Source organism: Castor canadensis, chromosome 6, assembly GCF_047511655.1.
Source record: "Castor canadensis chromosome 6, mCasCan1.hap1v2, whole genome shotgun sequence".
Lineage (NCBI taxonomy): Eukaryota > Metazoa > Chordata > Mammalia > Rodentia > Castoridae > Castor > Castor canadensis.
In genome coordinates this window covers 64,598,794-64,621,670 of record NC_133391.1, presented here as the reverse complement: position 1 = coordinate 64,621,670, position 22,877 = coordinate 64,598,794, and the positions used below count along the sequence as shown (strand labels likewise).

General features: G+C 42.0%; 1 protein-coding gene across 5 annotated transcripts in view; it reads left to right on the top strand.

Annotated features, from left to right (window-relative positions):
• Marchf3 (membrane associated ring-CH-type finger 3) overlaps positions 1-22,877 on the top strand; it is a 136,258-nt gene that overhangs the window by 80,456 nt on the left and 32,925 nt on the right. For 3 of the 5 annotated variants that reach the window (XM_074076607.1, XM_074076603.1, XM_074076606.1), the window contains 2 exons: positions 19,555-19,798; positions 22,619-22,823. In XM_074076607.1, the coding sequence (XP_073932708.1) occupies positions 19,611-19,798; positions 22,619-22,823 (393 nt within the window). In that variant the 5' untranslated portion in view covers positions 19,555-19,610. Of the gene's footprint in view, positions 1-7,580; positions 7,690-19,554; positions 19,799-22,618; positions 22,824-22,877 lie in introns of all 5 variants that reach the window. The other 2 variants (XM_074076604.1, XM_074076605.1) reach the window with 1 other exon arrangement.

Below are 22,877 nucleotides of genomic sequence, written 5' to 3'. Positions count from 1 at the left end.
GTGACCACTAATGACTGTTTGCTACACTGTCACAGTGCTGTACTTGGGGGAGTTTGTGAATTCACCACTTCATTTTGTTCTGGCAACACCTGCTATAGCTCAGAGGCTGGATTAGTTTACATGTATGGGTGATGAAAGACCAGAAGCCAAGGGAGAGTAAATGACATGCTGGTTGGTCCCAAGGCCAGTCAGTGGCAAAGAGCCCAAGGGTCTCTGGGGCCTGACCCAGGGTTTCCCCACTAACCCAGCTGTTTCCTGGTGTAAGCTATGGTGGAGAAGGGTTGTTGACTTTCCTTCCCTAGAGATCTGTAATGTTCTTTCTGCACCTCTGGAATGAAGGAAATCCCTTCGTTGCTTTTTGGGTTATTTATGATGAGGGCGTGTGCTTTTTGAGTTTGGGTTGGGCTGCTCTGATTTAATTTCTATATTTATTGTTTGTTTTCTCAGGAGGTGGTTTGATGTGCTTCCCCTCTTGAGGGTTATAAAATACTATCTGCTCAACATTTTTCCTCCATAATAATAAAAACATATTTTATTTTAGAAAATTTAGAAAATGCAAAAAGCATAAGCAATAAAAATGAAATATGTGAACCACAGTCCATATATTGATATAACATCTTTCTTTGATAAATTTATAGTTGAAATTTTAAGTATAAATGCTTGTATATCCTACTTTTTATTCCCATAGCCTCATGTTGTATTTTCCAGTGCCATTGAGCATTTATTTTAAAAGTAGCATTAATGGCTCCAACTAATAATCCATAATCTGGACATACTCAATTTATTTAGCATTTCCCCCAACTGTTAGGCAGTTGTGTTGTGTTTTGCTGCTAGAAAGGAACACTGCAGAATATAAAACAGCACTGTCAATTATGTACAAGTCCTTGTTTGCATTTCTGATCATGTCCCTAAAACAGGTTCCTTAAAGAAAGGATTGGAACACTATGTCCTAAAAAACAGATTCCTAAAAGGAAAGGCAGGACCATTTTGAGGCTATTGATATGAACCACTGAACTATTTCTCTGAGCATGTGAGGGCTCGTCTCCCATGTTCAGCAGAGCCAGTGGCACTTTTGCCCAGTGCACTCCAGTCACCCACTCTCTTAGTATGTACTCAGGGATTGTAGAGCATACTTTACATAGCCTAGTACCACCAAGAAGGTAATTGAGAGTCTGATTGATCTGTGAAATCTATATATACATGTGTAGTCATGCACAGTATAAGGTAATTTTAGCCAACAGTGAACCATATCTACAACCTTGGTCCCCTAAGATTATATCCCCAAATGAAACGGTAGTTATTTTAGTTTGTGTAAGTGTATTCTGATGTTCACACAATGATGAAATTGCCTAACAACACATTTATCAGAATGTGTCTCCATCATTAAGTGACACATGACTCTATGTGTGTGCTTATATATTTGTGCACACACATGTAGGCCATGTACTTTTATACATATATACTTTTTAAATTGTTAGCTCTTTAGTATGACCCCAGAAAAACAACCAATAGGAATTTTTTATTTCATACACATAAATACATAGACACATACATATATATAAATATAATAAGGAATTGGCTCACACAATTAAGGATACTGGCAAATCCCAAGACTTGCAGTTGGTGAGCTAAGAGTCCCAAGAAACCAATGGTGTCATTCTAGTCTGAAGGCTTGCAGTATAGGAGCTCCAGTGTCATCACAATTGGTTAGCATGTGGCACTTATAGGAAGGCTGCCAGTCTGAAGACACAAGAAGAACCAGTATTCTAGTTCCATCTCAAAGCTGGTAACAGCTGATGTCCAGCTTGAAGGCAGACAAGGAGGCAGGAAGAGCTTCCTCTCCTAAAGGGAAGCTCAGCCTTTTTGTTCTGTTTAGGCTTTCAGCTGATTAATGAGGCATCCCCACAATAGGGATGGTAATCTGCTTTACTCAGTCTGGCAAATGAACATTGAACTCATACAAAAACACCCTCACAGAAGCACCCAGATATTGATCAAGTATCTGGGCATCGTGTGGCCTCGTCAAGATGACAAGTAAGATTACCCATCACACCTGCCTGTCCGCCTGCCTATTCCAACCAGCAGGTATAAGTGATTATTTAAAATAAGAGAAATTGTTTTCTTTTACGATAGCTGTTTCTGGTGGGTTTACCACTTCCATACATCATTCAGAAACAGAACATAAGCCTTTCTCGATCTGTAACATGCTATGTTACAACAAATAGGAACTGGGTTACGTGGTAGATCCTAAAACCAGCCCACAAAAGCCCAATCACTAATAGTATTTCTGAATATGGACGTAATGATACCACTCTAATTCTCACCAGCCATTCTGTCCCCAGTGGGAAAACACATCCATGGGTTAAATCAGGGCATCAGAACCGCAGCTCCCTCATGCTTACACTCCATTTCACACAGCAAACCAGGGACCTTGGCCTGGTAGACAGATAAGAAGGTTTTACTTAGAGCCTGACATCTCCCTCTTCTGTACTTTAGAAGGGTTCTGAATTGGTGGGAATATGGAAATCACTTTGCCTCTGAAGTATTCTGGCTCTCGAGCTGTATGTTCTGTTACTTGTTCTTTCATTTTTTTCAATAGTACTCTCCATACCAACTTAAGGAGACTATGTGCACATTGCAAGCGGGAACAGAATTTAAAGTGCTTTATTTTAGAGATGCTTGCAAGCATCTGTGAGCCAGGAGTTCAAATTCATGGCCTGCCTATTAATTTTCCTAAATGACCTCTAAATAGGAGTACCTGATTTCAAGTTTGGAAATTGAACATGAAAATTAGAAAAAAAGACAACTTTCAAACAGCAAAGGGGATACTGGACTGCTTAAGAGTTAAGTCAGATCAGGAAAATGCAAATCATGACTACACTGAGATTCCATCTCACCCCAGTCAGAATGGTGATCATCAAGAAAATCTGGGCAGGTGGAGTGGCTCAAGTGGTAGACCACCCGCCTAGCAAGTATAAGGCACTGATTTCAAGCCCCAGTACTGCCAAGAAAGAAGGAAAAGAAGGGAGGGAGGGAGGAAAGAAGGAAGGAAGGAAGAAAATGTTGGTGAAGATTGGGGAGTGGAGGAACCCTTTTAACTGTTGGTGGAAATGTAAATTAGTGTGACCATTATGGAAATTGATATGAGGTTCCTCATAAAACTAAAAAAAAGTCTTACATGGTTTACTCCTGGGCATATATCTGAAGGAATCAGAGTCAGAATACAATAGAGTTACTTGCACATCTATAATTATCATGGCACTATTCACAATAGTAAAGCTATGGGAACAGCTTAGGTGCATCAGCAGGTGAATGATAAAGAAAAGGTAGTATATACAGAAAATAGAGTATTATTCAGCCATACAGAAGAATGAAATCATGTCATTTGCAGGAAAATGGATGGGACTGGAAGTCATCACATTAAGCGAAACAAGCCAGACTCAGAAACACATATTGCATATTTTATTTCATATGTGGAATCTTAAAAAGGCATGAAAATAGAAGGAGCACTATTAGGAAGCAGACCAGCTGGTGGAGGAAGGGGGATAAGTGTGCATAACAGGGAAGATAAGTGTAAACAAAGTATCTTCTATGTATGTATGAATATGTCAATGAAACCAGCATTTTGTGTAATTCATATATATTAAAAATTCTAAAATTTAAAGTTTTTTTAATAAAGAAAAAGAAAAAAGTTAAGTCAGATGAAAGGAAGTCTTTGTCAGCCCTATGACTGCATTATTTAAATCTAGATATAAAACTTGCTATCAAGATAATGAATTCAAAGCTGGGCAAAATGGTGCATTCATGTAATCCCAGATATCAGGAGGCTAAGGCAGAGGTAAGAAGATTATGAATTCAAGGCCACCTCTGTATAGTAAGACCCTGTCTCAAAAAAAAAAAAGATAGTGAATTCATTTATTCATTCAATAAATCCAAAAATATTTTAAGTGCCCATTATATGCCAGGAACTTATGAAAAATCACCGGGTCCTAATAGTGTAAGAAAAGAAGGTAGAGGGGGGCATCAGGTGAAGGAAGGTCTAAGAAATATGCCTTTTATGCATTCTTCCTAATGACTGTGTTGTCATTAAAGAAGATTGCTCATGTAAAGAAACCACGTATGTTTCTATAGTTTAGAAAAAAAAATGTCGTTTTCTGAAGCAGATTGGAGCTTTATTCCTTGAAACTAATAAAAGAGGCTTGTGGGAGTTAGAAAGAAATAAAGAGAATGACTTTACAATCATTTGTAGATACACAAGTCTCTTTAGATGGCCTTTTTACTCTTTTTAATGAAAATATCCAAAAAAGCCTCCACAATAATGGGTAATTCACCCAGGAACTCATCTTCATTATTTGTGTAATTTTTAATTCTCTCAGCTTTTAGTTTCATGTGAATCAAAACCACTTAAGGGCTCTAAAAAGATACTGAAGAGAATTCCATGTTTACAGCAGAATATTCTGTTATTGAATTTATCATAGTAATCTTCATTTGTAAATCTAACAAATGAGTTCAGTTTATGAACACACCAAGCTGGAGATATCAGCAAGCCTTGTTTGCATCTGCACTGTCATCACGGATTAGCTTTGGCTACCTTCTTCACCTAGCAGACAGGACAATTACTTTATATCACCTCGAAAGTATAGAACTTAATAAAAATCATGATGCAGTAGTCTTCTGGCCTCTTTCATGCAGCATCTAGGCCCTTCTGACACGAATAGGCAACGGTTATAAATTTCTCATCAGCATATCTCAGTTTTGTTTCTTAAAGTCATACATTCCTCCCTGATGTACCTAGTAAACATGGAAGTGGGCCCTGTGCTGCACCCTGTGTAAACAAGATGAAGGGAGTGCCTGGTTTCTAGAAATGCTGAGCTCTACTACACATGAAAGTGCAAGTTTAAGCTCTCTTTGATTTGCCCCCTGTTGTTAAGAAAGTGCAGAGATGTACCCTGCCCTGAAAAGAACAGAGTAGAATCTGTAATAGTCACCGTGGCCAGAATGCCTGAGAGAATAAATAGAAGCCAAGAATTCCTTACTTGGTTCATGATTTCAGAGAGGTTCGTCTGTGTACTTAGGCAGAACATTATGGAGGCAGCAGGAGCATATGACAAAGGGACTTCTTCATCTCATGGCAGATAGGAAGCAAAGAGAGGGAGACAGGAAGGGGCCAAGGACCAGAGACCCCCAAGGACTCATCCTCATAACCTATTTCCTCCACTAGGCCCCACTTCTTACTTTTCACCCCTTCCCATTGACGCTATCATGCTATGAATCCATCAGTGGATCAACCCACTGATTAGATCAGAGCCCTCAGCTGGCAACCAAGTCCCAGTACATAAGCCTGTGGGGGACATTTCATATTCAAACCATAACAAAACCATTCATTGTTCTGTATCTGCAACAAATGCTTCAGAGTAGCTGCCTCACTCTAAGGCCAAAATGGTACCTGGCTCTTCAGGAGGATAAGGGAAAGCTCCAAACACTACAGTGGCCCATTGGGCTCTCCCCAGAGCCTCATCTTTACCCTCAAAGGAAAAAATGAGGAGGGACAGTTTTCTCTTCTGTGATGTAGTGGTGCTGTTTTATGGTGATGTTCTCTGCACACTTCACCTTCGTGTAACAAACACCTAATTACTTTAGGTTCCCCATGGGCCTGGGTGTGTGTACTGTCTTACTCCGGTGTTCCCCTGGCACGTTCTGGTCCACTTTCCCCAGCCCAGGAGCACATCATCTTTGGCAGGATTTATTAGGCCCACTCTGTCCCTCTCCTAAGCCATATGTAATATTCTAATAATGAGTGATACCACCTGGCTTGCACCCACTGGATGAGGCACTTTAAATCCCCTGTGAGATAACTGCACAAGAAAGGAAGTCACTTTCTCCTTTTTCACAAATAGACAGTTTGACATGCAGAGAAGTTAAGTAACTTTTCCAAGACTGAACCCTAGGAACTGGTGGCAAATTCCTCATGTATCAATTCCCAAGCATGGTTTTTTCTGCTCCTCTCCTCTGCCTCTCAAAGTACTGTGCTACCTGTCATATTTGTGGCAGTACTGTGATAAATATTTGTTGGCTTAAACAGAAATACAGAAAGCAAGAGGGTACCCAGTAGACATTTGAAGTTGCTAGCACAGTAGTCACAGCAACAGTTTTCCTGTGTGCCAATCTCTTCGCTAGGCACTTCAAATACATCATTTCACTTAATCCTCAGATATTGTGAGATGGACATCATTTTATTCCCAGCTTGAGGAGTTATAACTAATAGATGAAAGTCAGCAGGATTAAAACTCCAAGACTCACATGCCCAATCATTGCACCAAATAGCCTTATTTTGTTTTGTTTTTTTTAAAAAGAAAAGTGTAGCTAAGTGCCAGTGGCTCATGCCTATAATCCTAGCTACCCAGAAGGCAGAGATCAGGAGGATCGTGGTTCAAGGCCAGCCCTGGCAAATAGTTTGAAAGACCCTATCTCAAAAAAACACATCACAAAAAAGGGTTAGTGAAAAGGCTCAAGGTGTAGGCCCTGACTTCAAGCCCCAGTACCACAAAAAAAAAAGAAAAGTGTGGGGTCACAGGTGTGACTTAACTGGTACAGCATCTGCCTAGCAAGTGTGAGACCCTGAATTCAAATCCCAATATCACCATAATAAAAAGGGAAAAATGTGACTGTTCTTGCTGGTGAGGTTGGTGCTTCTGGCTTCTACTCTATCAAGTTGACTGTTCCCACCTGAAACAATGGCATCTTCTTTCCTCCCATTGTATTTATATTGGAATTTTTCAGTAAGAATTATACTTCAGCTAGTCTCTGGGCTCTGTGGTTACTTCTAGGATGGTAAGAGTATATGGTGAATTGTTTGCATAAAGATGGCTTGGCTTAGGACCTGTGCATACACACGTGTGTTGGAGGATATCGAGACATTTTCTTTTTTGGTGGTACTGGGGTTTGAGTTCAGAGCCTCACACTTGCTAGCAGGTATTCTACCACTTGAGGCACTCTGCCAGCCCCTAAGAAGTCAGGACCTGAAAATATGACTGGAGAGCCAAATACCTCAATACCATCTTATTTTGTCGCATAGAACCATTCACTAGAAAGATTCTCAGCAGGAAATGAATTGTTTTTGTTAGTTTATTTAAAGTTTGCACTTCTCTTTTGCCTCTGTTTCAAACGAAAATATTTGTGCTTTTTCAGAGTATGTTCTTAGAGTCATGGAAGATGTTTCCTGCAGCTTTTGGCTCAGCACCTCTCAACAAGGTCCAGTGAAGCCAGGAAAAGCTCTTCCCTCCTGCCCAGCTTCCTTGCATGTATTTCCTAACCCCTTCCCCTCCTAGACCAGTGATGCCCATACTAGTGTCTGTAGGGCCATTAAGGAACCTCCTCCTATTCCATCCCTCTGTTATTCTCATTTCACTCCTTTGTTATTCTGCATTCAATTTCAAACTAGATAGATGTGTAGATGGAGCACATGAGTGGCTAGGTTTCCAAAATACACGTTTTTCATGAGTGCTTCCCGCTAGAATTGTGTGGACAGAGCTGGCATATTATCTTCCCATTATCACTCTGTTTTAATGTCTCTTCAACAGATGCCTGTCAGTAAAACAAGGAGATAATGGGCAGAAAATGTCCCTGTTCTGAGAACAGAAAAGAAAGACCCTGGATTCTGTCAGTCTTGGAAATGCTTGTCAGCTATTGGTAAGAAGGCTTATAAAAGCCTCTGTGGAGAGTACCTATGAACAGCCTAAATGTTTTCACCTGTGTTAGTGAGAAGACGAAAAAGGAGACGTTTCTCATATGCATGCAGATTCCTCCCCTGGCAGAAGCTTGCCCATCGTGTTAATGTGTCACCATCGTGATACTGGTGCAGGGTGTGGCCCTGCCATATGGCACTTGCAGGCTTCATTGGGCAAGAGTGGCTTCCTGATGGATCAGAGACAAAGTCTAAGAAATGTAGGCGTAATGTCCTCAACTTGTCAGTCTGCATAGGCCTTAGATCTGCCCCAGCCCTTTCAATGACAGGCTTGGGGCACCTTCCAGTAAATAATATGAGAATAGAGGCCTACAGGGGGGCAAGAGACACCACTGATCTGTACAGCAATAAGCAAAAGAAAGGATGTTTTAGAATTATTCTCATTTATTCCTAAGGAATCAGTAATGTAGAAAACCTCTGTACAAGGAACATGGGCCCTAAAGGAAGACTGTATCAACCATGGGGACAAGAGTCTTAGATACCAAAACAAGTAAGGGATACAGCACCTGGTCTTCCAAACTAGAGTGCTGCAAGATGGCAGAGACTATAGAGCACCTGCTAGCCAAGTGTAAAGTCCTGAGTCCAAATCCCAGACCCACAAAAAAGAGAGGAAGGAACTGTGCCCTCGGCTTACTTTGCATCCCTGAAATCATGAATCTAGTTATCTGTACTCAAGAAGAAAGGTCTGTTATGCAATAGGGGTTTGATTTTCATTTTATTTCAATGAAGACAGGTGAACTTTTCAGAAGAATATAAAGAAAACAAAAATAACTCAGTTACTGTAGGATGTAACTAAAGCACCAATTCCTTACTCTGAAATGGGAACTCATGGGAAAGAATTAAGCCGTGACCATGCCTTTTGCATGTAGATTACAATTTAGGATAGCCAGTTTGCACAGTTGATAAAGGAAAGTTATTTGCAAAAGAGTTCCAGCCACTAAATGGTGAAAGGAAGCAATAACCAGAAAAGCGTATTTGTATAGCTGCAAATAAAATAATTGACTCAGGCAGTCATCATCAATAGGTACAATTATTAGAACATTAGAAAAATCTAATGGGGAACTTCCCTTATCCCACTAAAAGTGGGATGGCCATACATTACGTGCCTTCTGATGTGTTGCTCCAAAATGTACACAGCACCACCAAGGAGCTACATTGACTGAGAGTTGAACCTGAAATTAATCAAGTTGACCCACCTGGATACAGAAAATGTAGGGCATAGAAGAACAAGTAAATGGCACCACAAGAAAGGGACAAATTAAGAAAGTGGATATTGGAACAGGGCTCTAGAGGAACCCTGTATAAACTTCTTCAATAAGACACAGGAAGAAAGCGTGGGAAGAAAAGGAAGGGACTGCATGGGAGTAAAACAGACTTAGAATATAGAAATCCAAACGTGACATGTACAACTCATTTGAGTCATTAAAAAAAACCAATCATAAAAGACTTTCAAGACAGTAGGGGAAAATTGAATATGGTCTGGGTGTTAGATAGCAGCAAGGTATTATTAAATTGGTTAGGTACAATAATGGCTTTGTGATGACATAAGAAATGTCCATATTTTTTAGATTTATATGAAGCTTGTAGAAGTGAAGTGATGTGATTTCTGGGATTGGCTTAAGTTTTTAATAGGAAAGAAGGAGGGAAAGAGGAAGAAGAAAGGGAAGGAGAAAGAGGGAGAGAGTAAAGGTAAAACAAGAGTTACAAAATCTTGATTAATTTTTACTTGGGATGATGTAGCATATGTTAGTTTTCTATGGTATTCTGTTTGACATTTTTCATGATACAAATATTAAGGGAAAGAAGAACAAATCTTTCTTAGGGATAGTAGCAGGGTCTCATTGCTTATAGACAAGATAGGAGCTATGACCAAAAAACAGTCACTATCTACTGGGTGCTAGTGCCCACACCTGAAATCCTAGCTACTTGGGAGGCTGAGATTTGGAGAATCAAAGTTTGAGGTCCACCCAGACAAATAGTTCAAGAGACTCCCATTTCCAAAATAACCAGAGCAAAATGGGCTAGAGGTGTGGCTCAAGCAGTAGAGTTCCTGCTTTACAAGTGTAAAGGCCTGAGTTCAAACACCAGTCCCACCAAAAAAAATCATTTGGGTTTTTTTTTTCTTTTTTATATGGTACTGGAATTTGAACTCAGGGCCTCATGCTTGCTAGACAGGTACTCTATACTTGAGTCATGTCCCCAGCCCTTTTTGCTTTAGGGGTTTTTTGGTTTGTTATTGTTTTGAATAGGGTTTTGTGTTTTTGTCCAGGGTGCCAGCCTGGACCACCGTCTACCTACTTACACCTCCCATATAACTGAAATTACAAGCATGCATCACCATTCTCAGCTTATTTGTTGGATTAGAGTCTCACAAACTTTTTGCCCAAGCTGGTCTCAAACAGTGATCCTTCCAATCTCCACCTCCTGAGAAGCTGGGATTACAAATTGTATCACCATTCCCAGCGAGCCTGGGTTTTTTTTTCTTAATTTTCTGAAGATCTTCTTTATTTAAAAAACAAATAAAAACTAGTTGGCTTTGAGGGGTAGTCACTAAAGAGCAATTTATTGCTTTGCATTAGGCAGTTGGAGAATGGGAGAAACAGTCTCCAGTGGTAAAGTTAGTGCTGATCTTAGCTGGAATAACACTTTCTTCAGCATCTGCAGCAGCTTGTCTCTAGGGACTTATCTGGCTACATGTGTTTTTCACATTTATTAGTGAAATTGGAGATTCAAGAATAAAACACAGTGCTCGGGAACATTGTGTTAATTTGTGACACACTAGAGATTTTTTAGCCCATAAAGCAAATGAATGAGCTCTGTGGGGGTATAGCTGTTATTTTCACCCAAAAGGCAATAAAGACCTACTGTATTTATTAAGCACGTAGAAAATGGAAAATGAATAGTGCTATGAAAAGAGAAAAATATACTCACACTATTGCCATTAATAGTGTTATTTTGTGTCTATTCTGAAGAAAACTAGTCAGATAAAAATTTAAAAGTATAGTTGTCTGTATTATTTAGTTGTTTGGCTTGGATAATTGTGTAATCCAGTGTCCATATAAAATTGTTTCTGTGAAACAGGCTGAATTAAAGAACCTCATGCATTATTTTGAGCAAGGCTGAAAATACAGAGAAAGGAACAGAGCAGATACTTGATTCTGGGCCTTTCTTGTGCCAGGCTAAGGGGCTTCCAGGGCCTTTCAGCCTTTCAGTGGGAGGACAGCCATCTGTGTAAACTGGCATGCTGGGACATTTCTAACAGGCTTTAGTACTTGACTCGCTCTAGGAAGGGGAGCATACAAGCTGATCCTCACGCTGAAGAAGGCCAGGTGAAGTCAGTGCTCCACAAGTCGGTGCTAAAAGAGGCTACTGCATGCCATGGTGCAGGAGATTGATTCAAGCACCAAGGTCAAGACGTGGTGTGCAGGTAGAGGCAGGCAAGTCCCAGCCAAAGGAACAAGTACAGGAGGGGTGTGTGGTCCAGTTAGAAAAAATCATGTCCCAAGAGCTTCCTCTGAAGGGTGCTTTGCATTGAACTAAGTAGGAAATAAATATCATAATCAAGAAAGAGATCCTATTGGCCAATTTCATGGTTCACAAGAATCCAGGATACAAACTGAAGCGATTAAGTGATAAAGTGGTCTTAGATAACCGAGGCCTTGACTCAGTATTAATTTATTCTTGTGCTTGTTTATTTTAAAAGACTGGAACCATTTTAGGGAACTAATGAAAAACAATCTGTGTGTTTTATGTGTAAAGGGCGGGGGGCAGTCTGAGGCCAACAAAAGCAATTCCCTGGAGCCCTGCTGTGATTTTTACCTGTTTATATAAGACTGTCAAAGCAGATGTCAGTGGTTCTACACACACACACACACACACACACACACACACACACACACTAGTTGTTTGCCAGGGAAGGTAGAAAGGTAGTGAGGGAGACTGCCGAGGCAGGCAGACCAATTGAGCATGGGCTCAGAGGTGGGATCTGGCAGATCTCCTTGCCCAGGCCCCCACAGTTGTGAGATGACCCTGTTGCCCTACAACCTTGGGTACCTCCCATTGCCAAGGACCCTGTGTGTGCCAGGCACATGCCTAACTCAGGTTCTAGCGTCGGGGAGGAAATGGGCTCAGCATCACACAACTCCCTCCTGAGCAGCTGGGTGACAGTTCAAAGCCAGGATTCCCTGATCCAAAACCAGGGCTCTGTCTCCTCTCCCCTCAAAGACTCCCAGAGAGCCCTTGACTCAAAAGCCAGACATGTAAAATGCAATTCAGGGCACCCAGACACTCAGAAAGGTTTGTGTCTCTACACCACATATAGAAGAACAACCCTGTGCTTTGGGGACTTTGGATAACATAAAGCATTATAGTAAGGAATTCAGCTCTATAATGCCAAGATCAGGACTACAGAGGCAAAATCCAAAGAGGTCTTCACTGTGCACTTGCCTTAATGCTCCTTGGCAAGCATGAGTGACCATGGTTATCCTCCTGGGTAGATGGAGGGAGCACAAAGCAGCCAAATGTCTCGCAGATCCTTGTGGGTCTGAAAGCATTTCAGCAAACACATAGTGAGGCCCCAGACACCCACCCACAGTGGAATGCAGAACTTGGACATGACCCTGCAAAGGGGCAAGATTGCAACCTCCAGTTGCCACAGTGGAACAGAGAGAAAGAAAGCCCCTAGGATCCCTGACTTAAAAAGCCTGCACAAGAGGCTGTGCTACCTTGTTAAGAGGTAGCACATCACAGGAAATCAATGTGAGTCAATGCCCTGTATAGCTATCCTTATCTCAACCAGCAAAAACCCTTGTTCCTTCCTATTATTGCTTATACTCTCTCTACAACAAAATTAGAAATAAGGGCAAAATAGTTTCTGCTGGGTATTGAGGGGGTGGGGAGAGGGAGGGGGCGGAGTGGATGGTAAGGGAGGGGGTGGGGGCAGAGGGGAGAAATGAACCAAGCCTTGTATGCACATATGAATAATAAAAGAAAAAAAAAAGAGGTAGCACATCTGTACTGCTAAGGCAGGGCTACTTGTGCAAGGGGAGGCGAGGTCCAGTTGGCGAGGAATCCCAAATCAGCTTCCTTAATGGTAAGCATTCATTTGCATGCTAATAGAACACACATACGGGCCTAACAACAGATTAGGAACTTCCAGTCTTGAGTGTGATCACTTTCATCATAGCTAGGATAGTTTGTCTTTTTGATCACAAATCCTGGCTAGCGTACTGTGTCCTGCCTATCTTTCTTAAGCAAGCTGGACAGGGAACTGTTTGATTAGCACTGGGTTCTCTGAATATCATTTAAAGAGTATGCTTTTATTTTTCCTCTCTGGGGGATGTCCTGTGAATATCTCATTCAGTTTTGCCTGCTCCCCTCATTATTATTTAACTTGATGTTTAAACTTCTTGATTTGTCTCTAAAACCCAGCCCCCTTCTCAGCTCAGCAGGGCTTGTGTGCAGGAGTTGGTTGTTATTTACAAGTGTAATTCAACCGCCGCTGTGTCTTTGAACACACAGAGTTGTTGTGGGATTTTTTAATTGCCATTTTCGTCTATCTAATTAAAATTAAATGGAAAAAATGGATAGCCTCCAAAATCTGAATTAATTTCATGAGCATTTCTTCAGGGGAAAAAATATGTATAAATATGATAAATATGATAATTGGTGCTTGATTTGCCTTCAGCAGAATGAGAAGATTTTACCTGGATGAAGAGAAAATACAGTAATTTTAAATGAGGAAAAGAAAAAAAGATTTGTCAGCTGCTTTCTCTTCTCAAGGCTGAGAATCAGAATTAATTACATGGATGGGAAATGATAAATAACTCTGAATATAATTTTAAAATAGTGTAGTGGGAGTGTGTTATTATAATTCCCACTATATCCAACTTGCCTTATGTTGGTCTTATTTTTCCAGACCTGTGGCTCATCACTGATATTTACACATTTGTCAAGAAAATGCTGTTAACCCAGAATCTAAACCTCCTTCATGCCCAGAAATAGGCATTTCACCTATTTACTGTGCTGTGTACATAGCAAAAAATAATGAGACAACAAAAAGAGATGTATTCTTTTAAAAAATGCATTGGGCCAGTCAGTGTCTCCCTTTACAGACTCATTGAGCGCCTGGTGGACATGTTTGTAAAGACTTGGATAGTCACTTTATTTGGAATGACAAACTCTGAGCTCTATGTAATGAGGTCAGTGAAGCATCCAGAAAAGAAATGTATAATTTGGAAGCATGGGTCTGTAAGCATAGCCCTGCCGTGGCTATTTAAGTTTAATGAAGCAGCTACTTAGCCGCTACACACTCTTAGTGAATAGCCTCCTTGGCGTGTTTTTGAAACCGTCAACGTTGATGGTAATCATGTCCCAGCAATCTCCTTGGAGAGCCTTTGTGTCCTGTTCTCAGAAGAAATATGCTGCTCTTACATGTGAATGCCTTTGAAATTAGTCATCTGCTCCATTTTCCTTGGAAGGGAAGGTCACTGTGTGATATTCTGCACCCCCTCATTTGCTCTGCACATTCAGGATGCTCCAAGTTCATCAGCCATGCAGTGCACTGTCTGGTTCTAACATGCCTGAAAAGCCAGGGAAATGTTCTATCAAAGAGCATCCCTGTTCTCAGAAACTGTTCTTAGAATTCAAAGTCTGCAAAGCTAACTGGGAGGGGAAAGTTCCTGGATGGGCCATTATTGCTATTTTTCCTCATTTCAATTGCCGACTGCCTTGTATGGCCCATTCATTGGTCTCATTAGAGCAGGCTGTACTCCCTGAGCAGCCCTCGAAGAAAGCTAGGGGACATTTTACGGCTCCTCTCTGAAGCAGAATCTCTCATGTAAAGGTCAAGCTTCTGGGTCCTGGACCAGTGTTAATGATGCAGAACTCTGTGGGAGCAGAGACACATCTAGCCATTCCATAGTTCTACAATAATGCCCCCAAACCGAGGGCCTTAGTGGATTCCCCTGAATTGCCAAGGGCACAGGTGGTAATGAAAATGTTGGGTCCTCACATCTCTGCAGTACCAGAGGAGACCAGGGAGCACTCCAGATTGCTTGGTGGCCTGCACTTTTCCCTGGAAAATGTAGGATTTTGAAATAGTTGGACCCTGCACTACCAAAAACTAACTAGGAATATCTAACAAGTTCTCAAATTTTTTTAAAATATGTGTTTAAGAGGAAGAGTGAATAAATGAACTTGGTTCTTTGACTTGCTTTGTTAACCACCTTTGGTTGTAGAGGTGACACGTGACCCTTCCAGGATATATTTGGATCTGAGATGCCAACTACTCCTTTTAAGTTGTATTTTATTATGGTAAGAACACTTAACATGATCTCTACCCTCTTAACCGATTTTAAATGTGCAGTACATTATCACTGACTATGGTTATAACGTCATAGAGCAGACCTCTCACCATGTTTATCTCTCCCTGTTGTGCAAACTCCCACCATGATGCTACCTGCCATGATGCGATGCAACACATGGAAAGCAAGTCCCATGCTGTTTGGACTTCCACCCTCCAAAAACATGAGCTGAATAAACTTGTTTTCTTTATAAGTTATCCAGCCTTGGGTATTATGTTACAGCAATGGAAAATTGACTAATACGTTTTGTTTTAAGCCTCACAACCAATGAGAAAAGGTGACTCGGGAAATATTAGTACCCTAATTTTAAACATTTAGGAAATCTCAGGAAAATGTGGGAGACTATGTGACTTACTCGGTGAACCACAGCAAAGGTTTAGTTATCGTGCCTCTAAGAACAATACACTTTTTGTAACTTCGTGATCCTCGTGGAGGTTTGGGGGAAGCTGCTAAGATACAGGGGCTTCAGAGGATATACTTTTCTGCATGCTTTCATTCCTTCCTCTATGCCTGAGAACACATCCTCATAATGCCAGTCAAGTTCCCATGGAAATCACTTCCAATGGCAGACTGTCCCAGAAACACAAGGATGTTTAGCTGCAGGCTGTTTGGGTCTCCTGCTTTTGTAAAACCCATATTCTATTCTTTGCAGGGGTCACAGTTTAACAGACAAGTCTTTTTATTTTAACAATTTCTAATCAGGCTTTCATTAATCTAGTCTCCCCCTCCGTTTTGCTGTCTCCCTCTTATCCACCTGCTCCCACTCTTTCCACTGTGTGCCTCTGAGTTTGGCCTGTACCAAATCATGGTTTATTCTCAGCCTGAGGAAGAAATCGTACAAGGCATTAAACTTGGCTGACAAAGGACCTGACCTAGCAGTGCAGTTTGAGATTTCAGGTTTATGCTTTATACATCTCTCTCCTAGCACTATGTTTTTATCCTGAGAAATCCCAGAGAAAAGAATTCTTGTGTGGACTAAGAAGCTACTTTCCCATAACAGAATTGTACTGGTATTAATAAGAAAGCAATCAAATGGTGCTTGAAATTTTGCAGAAAGACAGTACTATGCTGCAAACCAACAGCTCAGCTCTTTCTAGCATCCAAGTCAACAGCCTGCTGTTTTCCCAGGTGGTTCTGAACAAGACAGGGAAATGCAGTGGGCCATTTGTCACTGCCCTAGGTGCAACATATGCATGCCAATTGGTATATATAGCCTACAGGCCCACTCCTGTCTGCCCCTTCCTGCATCTCGGCCTCTGAGATCAGGGCAAAATGTGCTCCCTTTCCTCCTCCTCTGCTTGAGTAGGTGACTGGATCCATTCTTGTGGGGCTGGACCAATTCTGCTATCCCCAGCATGATCGAGCATGCGCTTACTCTGTAATCCCCCCTATCCTATTTTTAATTCAAAACTTAGTCTTTTAGGGCTATTGAGACTTATTGCTGACACACCAGTCTTCATATCTCAAGATTATTCTGGTGTGTGGTGTATAGCAAACATGCTGGTGCGTTCTTCAAGAAGGACTGGACTAGAAGCAATTTTGCTCAGTTTGGTTCTAAATTGAGTGAGGGATTTGAGAACGAAGTGTTCTGCCGAGATGGCACAAGAGAGGGAGCAAGAGTTTGTGTGGAGGAGAAGGCAAGGTGGAGGTGTCCCTTTATGCTGAACTCAATGCCCAACACCCACTGCAAATGGACTGACTGATCAGGTAGCTGATAATATTCCTTTGCCTGTGAGAAGAGAAGTGAAATGAAGAATATCATCCAGAAGTGAAATTACAGATATAAAATGAGTCTAACAGAAACTCTTTTAGAATATTTTAAGGGCATTTTATTGTGGATTTGGGTCACACATTGAGGACTACTTCCTTTGATGAGACCTAATCTAGGTTACAGGTGCACCAACATGCCTGAGTAGGGTAGCCTAACTCCTGACAGCCTGATCCTATTGATACGCTACACCTTCTTGTCCCCCTTCCAGTTCCATTGAGTGTAGGGAGGGAGCACTTGCCCTCAGAGCTGGAGTTATGCAAAACCCGAAAATAGACTCTCAGAGTGCACCCAGACATAATGATTCCATGCAGCAAGAAGGTCACTGTGTCTGCTTTTCCTGCCAACACACCCCTGGCTCTTAATCTATGGCTGCCTTGTGAAGCAAGAGAGCTGTGCCAGGAAGCTGCACTTTGTGGCTGTGAGCCATTATGAGAATTTAAAATCATGTCAATGGAGTTTTGTCAGGGTAGGCCAGCGGGGAGTTACACACAGTTTTAGAAGGGGACCATCTCTTAACATTCTTTTGTTTGCTGGCCTAACAGCTAATATAACTAAGTTTTAAAAGAAGACTCTCTGATCCCAGCTACAAATTCTACCCTACCAATTTTCACACAAAAAATAAATAAAAAGACATCCACTCAAAAAATGTACTGTGGTTATCTGAATGTGATCATAATTGAATTTTATTATTTTATTTTCTTTGTGCTTTTCTGTGCTTTTTATGATGTACACTTCTTGCATTCATAATGTAAAATAAAGCAACAAATCCTATTTTAGAGGCAAAACTGTACCCTATGCTAGCTGCCTAAGTATGTTTCTTTGACTGTTTAGAATTGGTGTCATGAAATGGCGTGGATAGGACAGCCCCTGCCTGTGTCCCTGCGCCAGTCCTCAGTTGAGGACTGGTGTCCACAGCCACAGTTCCAGAGGGCTGCTGGAACAGGGCTGGGACATTCACCCACCCCAAGAGGACTCATAGCTACAAGGCAGACAGGAAAGGAAGGCTGCTGGACTGAGGCCAGCCAGACACCTCAGCAGCAAGGAGGGGGTGATGATCACATCCAGCTGTCTCCAAAGATCATGCCTTCTTGATGGTGCTTATCGGAAAGGAAATTGTCCACTCGAGTTCATGTGGAAACACGACATTCTCACCCTGAGAATGTCTAGTTGATGTACATTGTTCTAGAAGTTGGAAAGTTCCTGTTTTCCATCCCTGTGGGGAATCATGTCAAATGTAATAAGCAGAGACAGATATCTGGGAGTGATGCACACTGGAGGAATTCCAAATGTCCTCTTGGAGTGGGGGGAAGACAAGATGTTCATTTAATTAGATATGGGGCTTTCATTACCCAGACTGCTTATTGACATGAGCTTGGTGCATCAACCCATCTTGCCACCGCCATCTGAGCCCAAGCCATGTGGAGTTTGAGGTGAGTAGGCTAGCAGGAAGGGCATGTGTGGGACGTGACAACCACACCTTTGGACACATGTCCTCTTACGGGTTTCTACATAGCCCTGCATTTCTTATGTGTCACATGATGACCTATTGCCAACAATAGGATATGGTAGAGTTCCTTACTCTAGTGGGTCTTAATGCTTCAAACTTGAGGTCACAACCTACCCCTGCACCTCACAGATCAGGAACAGAATCTTGCAGTTTATATGGTAGAGTCTGTCAGGGAAGTAAGGCCATTGATAATGGATTATTTATAATCAACAATAGAGATACCATACATCGCTTTCTTACATTCTCCTACATGGTTCCTTATGCTGATGCATGTGCCCTTGGATTTTGGATAGTACACAAACAAGAACATCACTGCTATTGCATTTATTTTAATGTCCATTTCATTTGGAAAAAAAAACAAGCTCATCAAACTAACCATTTCATGAGGAAATTTGTTTAAGACAGACTAAAATAAGTTAACTTTTTCAACTTTTATTTTTATAGGATTGGGGTTTTGAACTCAGGGCTTCACACTTGCAAAGTGCTCTACCTCTTGAACCACACCTCCAGTCCATAAGTTAACTTTTTAAAGAAACTTAATCTTCAAGACATATTAAGTAAATACTTACATTAGTGAGCATAGATAAGGCAAATGTCAGAAAGGTGGAACAATAATCAAATGCTAACATTTTTGGCAAATACTGTCCTGGAATGTGCTACTTGGCCAAATTCTCTTTCTCCCTCCCTGTTTTTAATCTATCTCAGAATGAAGCTGCATGGAGAATAAATTGCTTACAAGAAAAAAATAGTTGCAAATGGTTTTAATAATGAGCTAGTAACTTTTAGAGACTGTTACTGCTTCTCTTGTGCAGAACGGGAGAACTGCTTATCTTCTCTTCAGATCTAGAATTCAGAGCCATCATTCTGCCCCTTATGTAAAGCAGGGCTCCTGAATGTTTATAGACACACATGCTTGCCGTCTTGTTCATAACCACATTCACTGTTTCTTGTGGGCTGTGTGGGGCACGTGTACACAGCAGGCGGGCTTGTGCATGCACACTTGTATTGTGTTACACACTTGTTACTTTAATGGTAACAAGATAATGTGCCATGCCTAAGCAACCCTGATATTTTTATTAAGCAATGACATCATGATGTTGGTGGCCCACAATTCTCCATTTTCTGTTAACCACCCTGCCCAAGTAAACTGTTTTCTGATCTCTCTTAGATGGAAATCCTCTACGAATGTGGAAGCCATTAGCAGAGTAATTGCTGTCTGTTGCCATGACAACCAGCCGCTGCAGTCACCTGCCCGAAGTCCTGCCAGACTGCACCAGCTCGGCTGCACCCGTGGTGAAGACCGTGGAGGATTGTGGCAGCCTCGTGAATGGGCAGCCACAGTATGTCATGCAAGTTTCAGCCAAGGACGGGCAGCTGTTGTCATCAGTAGTGCGGACTCTTGCCACCCAGAGGTAGTACCACAATTAAAATAAATGAATCTGTAATTGATCCAGAGAACTGTTTGTCAGACGAAAATGCTAAAAGGAATGTGATTAGTGCTCTGGCCTTTGTGTCAGGTCAGAGAAGGTGCTGGGGGAAAAAAAGACTACCTAAGTTCTGTTACTGCTGTTTCTATAGCAATAGGGCATGAAGCTCAAATTCATGGTGTCAAGTATTGACTCCTCTCTACATGTTACACTTATAGAGAGCCAGCTGGGGAAGGATCCCAAAAGACGTGGTGGCTTGCTTTACATTTGTTATTTTGACATTGCTATGGCAAGTATGCTCTCATTGTCTCCAGCAGCTAACAAAGGTAGCCCTTGGCGTTAGAGTAGAATAAAGAAGGTACCCAATTTCAGGTAACAGATTTATGGGCAAAACTTTTGAAGTGACATTTCTACTGTGCATACTGATCAGCATCACACAGTGGGCACACTGTCCACTCCCTGGAGTAGAGGGGCCTTTCACCATGGAGGGGCCTCTTCTGTTGTCCTTCATTTTCTGTGGCCCCCATCTGTAACCCTTCACATATACTTCAGCCTGTGAAGTGCTACTGTCAACATCCACAGCTATCTTCCTGTGTGATGAACAATGTAGAGATGAACAAAGGCTCTGAACATCTCAGAGACCACTTACCCTGGCAGCACTTTGTCCCTGGGGGTTACCTCTTGTGCTGCTGTTCCCAGTGTCAGGTTAGGAGCTATGGACTGCCAGGCTTATAAGTGAGTGTTGGCTTCTCCAGCTTTCTTTCAAAATGAGTAAGTGGGACTTTTGACCTAGAAATGTAAAATACCTGTCACCACCAGACTTGCCCCTAATGTTAGTTCTGGCACTTCTGATCCTGAAACCATGGATCTTTTATTCACACCTTGGCCACTTACCTGGGTGTAAGTGATTGATCAACTGCTCTGAGGCAGACATAAGCCCACAGGTTCCTCATGTGCCTGCAATAAGACTACTAGTGGCACCACAGCCTGGACACAGTGGCTCTCAGACATTAAATCACACCCATGCATGCTATAACCATCGATCATATGCCTTCTATTTAAAAATCTGTGTATCTGCCACAAAGGAAAGAAATAGAAAGAATATGTGATATATGTTTTTCCACTTCTTAGAGAACTTCAAACAATTGGTTAGGATACAGAACCCAATGAGGTGGTAAGTGTCCTTGGCCCCTCTGTGAACTGAGACTAGATGACTGGGTATGCACTGGTCACCCTGGCAGTCATCAGTCACTGTGACCCATCAGGAGGAGCAGGCTGGGTTGAAGTGACTGAGACCTGTGAGCCAGTGCGTGTGTGTGTGTCTCTGTGTGTGTGTGTGTGTGTCAGGCATTTTTACCTGCTGTCCTAACACACTAGAAAGTTGCAGTGCTACATGCATACAGCTCAAAGCCAATGAAGGAGGCTAGGAGAAAAAACTCAACTCTGTCATCTTTCTTCTCCCTCTCTCCTGCCCAAGCATGAGTGGGTCTTTTGGGTAAGTGAGAGGGAGACTGGTTCCTCTTTTAATTTCCTTCTAGCCTTCACTCAGTCTCAGGATTTTTCCCAGAAAGGCCATGTTTCCATGTCTGCTTCCATTTGGGTCAAAGACAGTGTTGAAGAGAGTGATGGGGCATGGACCTAGGTCACTGTCATCTTTGGGGTATGTAGGGAGTGGAAGGGAAAGGTATGTGAGGAGGCCAGTCCTAGGGTTGCCACATATCATGATGACATTTAAAAAAAGCTAATCCCCAACAAAGACTAGCACAACAACATAGGAAGATGTAGGTTGAGAGGAGGATGGTCCTCTTAAGGACACAAGACCAGTTGAGAGGTGAGGCCATCTTAGTTTGATCCTTCCATTGGCCATGGACTTGCATAATGAGGACCATATGATTTGATTTTTCTTGACCTAAGTTCTTCCACAAGTGACGCTAGCTAGCATTAATGAGGCATTTGCTGTAAGCATTTCTCATCCTCACCATTCTTTGTACCCATTTTATAAACCAAGAGACTAAAGTACAGGAAGCTGAAATTACTTTTCCAAAGTTAGCTGACAGTTAAGCCCCACAGCTGGGGTTTGAGCCCAGGTAGCTGGATTGTAGAGCCTACACTAGGAAATGTTAACTATAGGCTCTGCCTTTACAAAATGTGCAGGAGTGGGCTTTCTAAAGTTGAAGGTAGAACTCTAGGCAGAGTAGAACATATTCACTACTCGCTTTCAGTGTAGTGTCTTTGGCATCCCAGAGAACATCCTTAGAAAGCTCAAAGGGCCATCTACCACTCAGCTTTGTGCCTGGCTCAGTTTGCAGTTCTGTGTGGCAGCCTCGGGGTTGGTTGCCAGTTCATTTCCCTGCTCTCATTCTCCCACTTTATTGAAAGGAGAAATAAAAAGAACCTTTGTGTACACAAAAGTGCCCTGGCCTAGTTCAGAGGATATAATTTGTCTAGATACTACAACTGATATTTCAATTTCTGTTTTTAATAAGAAATGACTTCTGTTTTTTAATTGGTAGTTTGCCTGAACTTCATCTATGTTCTAGATAAAAATAACATGTTGCCCATTTTCACTCATTTTTGGCCCTGGTCCACACCTGGCTACTTTGATATTGGCCATACTCTATTTCTCTATGTTGGCAAAAGTGCTCTGGAGTGCCCAGGATCACTGGCCCCACTGCCAAGGTCAAGTGTAAAAATCGAAGGGGCCTTAAAGAGGTGTCTATTCTGAGCAACTACAGAGCTAGAGGCCCTCCACATGGTGGTAGGTCACAGCCCAGTGACCAGCAGGTGCCCCTCCTTCTCTTGCAGCCCCTTCAATGACCGGCCGATGTGCAGGATCTGCCATGAGGGTAGCAGCCAAGAGGACTTGCTCTCTCCATGTGAATGTACGGGGACCTTGGGGACAATTCATCGGAGCTGCCTGGAGCACTGGCTGTCGTCCTCAAACACCAACTACTGTGAACTCTGCCACTTCAGGTTTGCAGTCGAGCGCAAACCCAGGCCGTTAGTGGAGGTCAGTAAGTGGGGCACGTCCTGAAAACTTAGCTGTAATGAGCAAATGATGTCT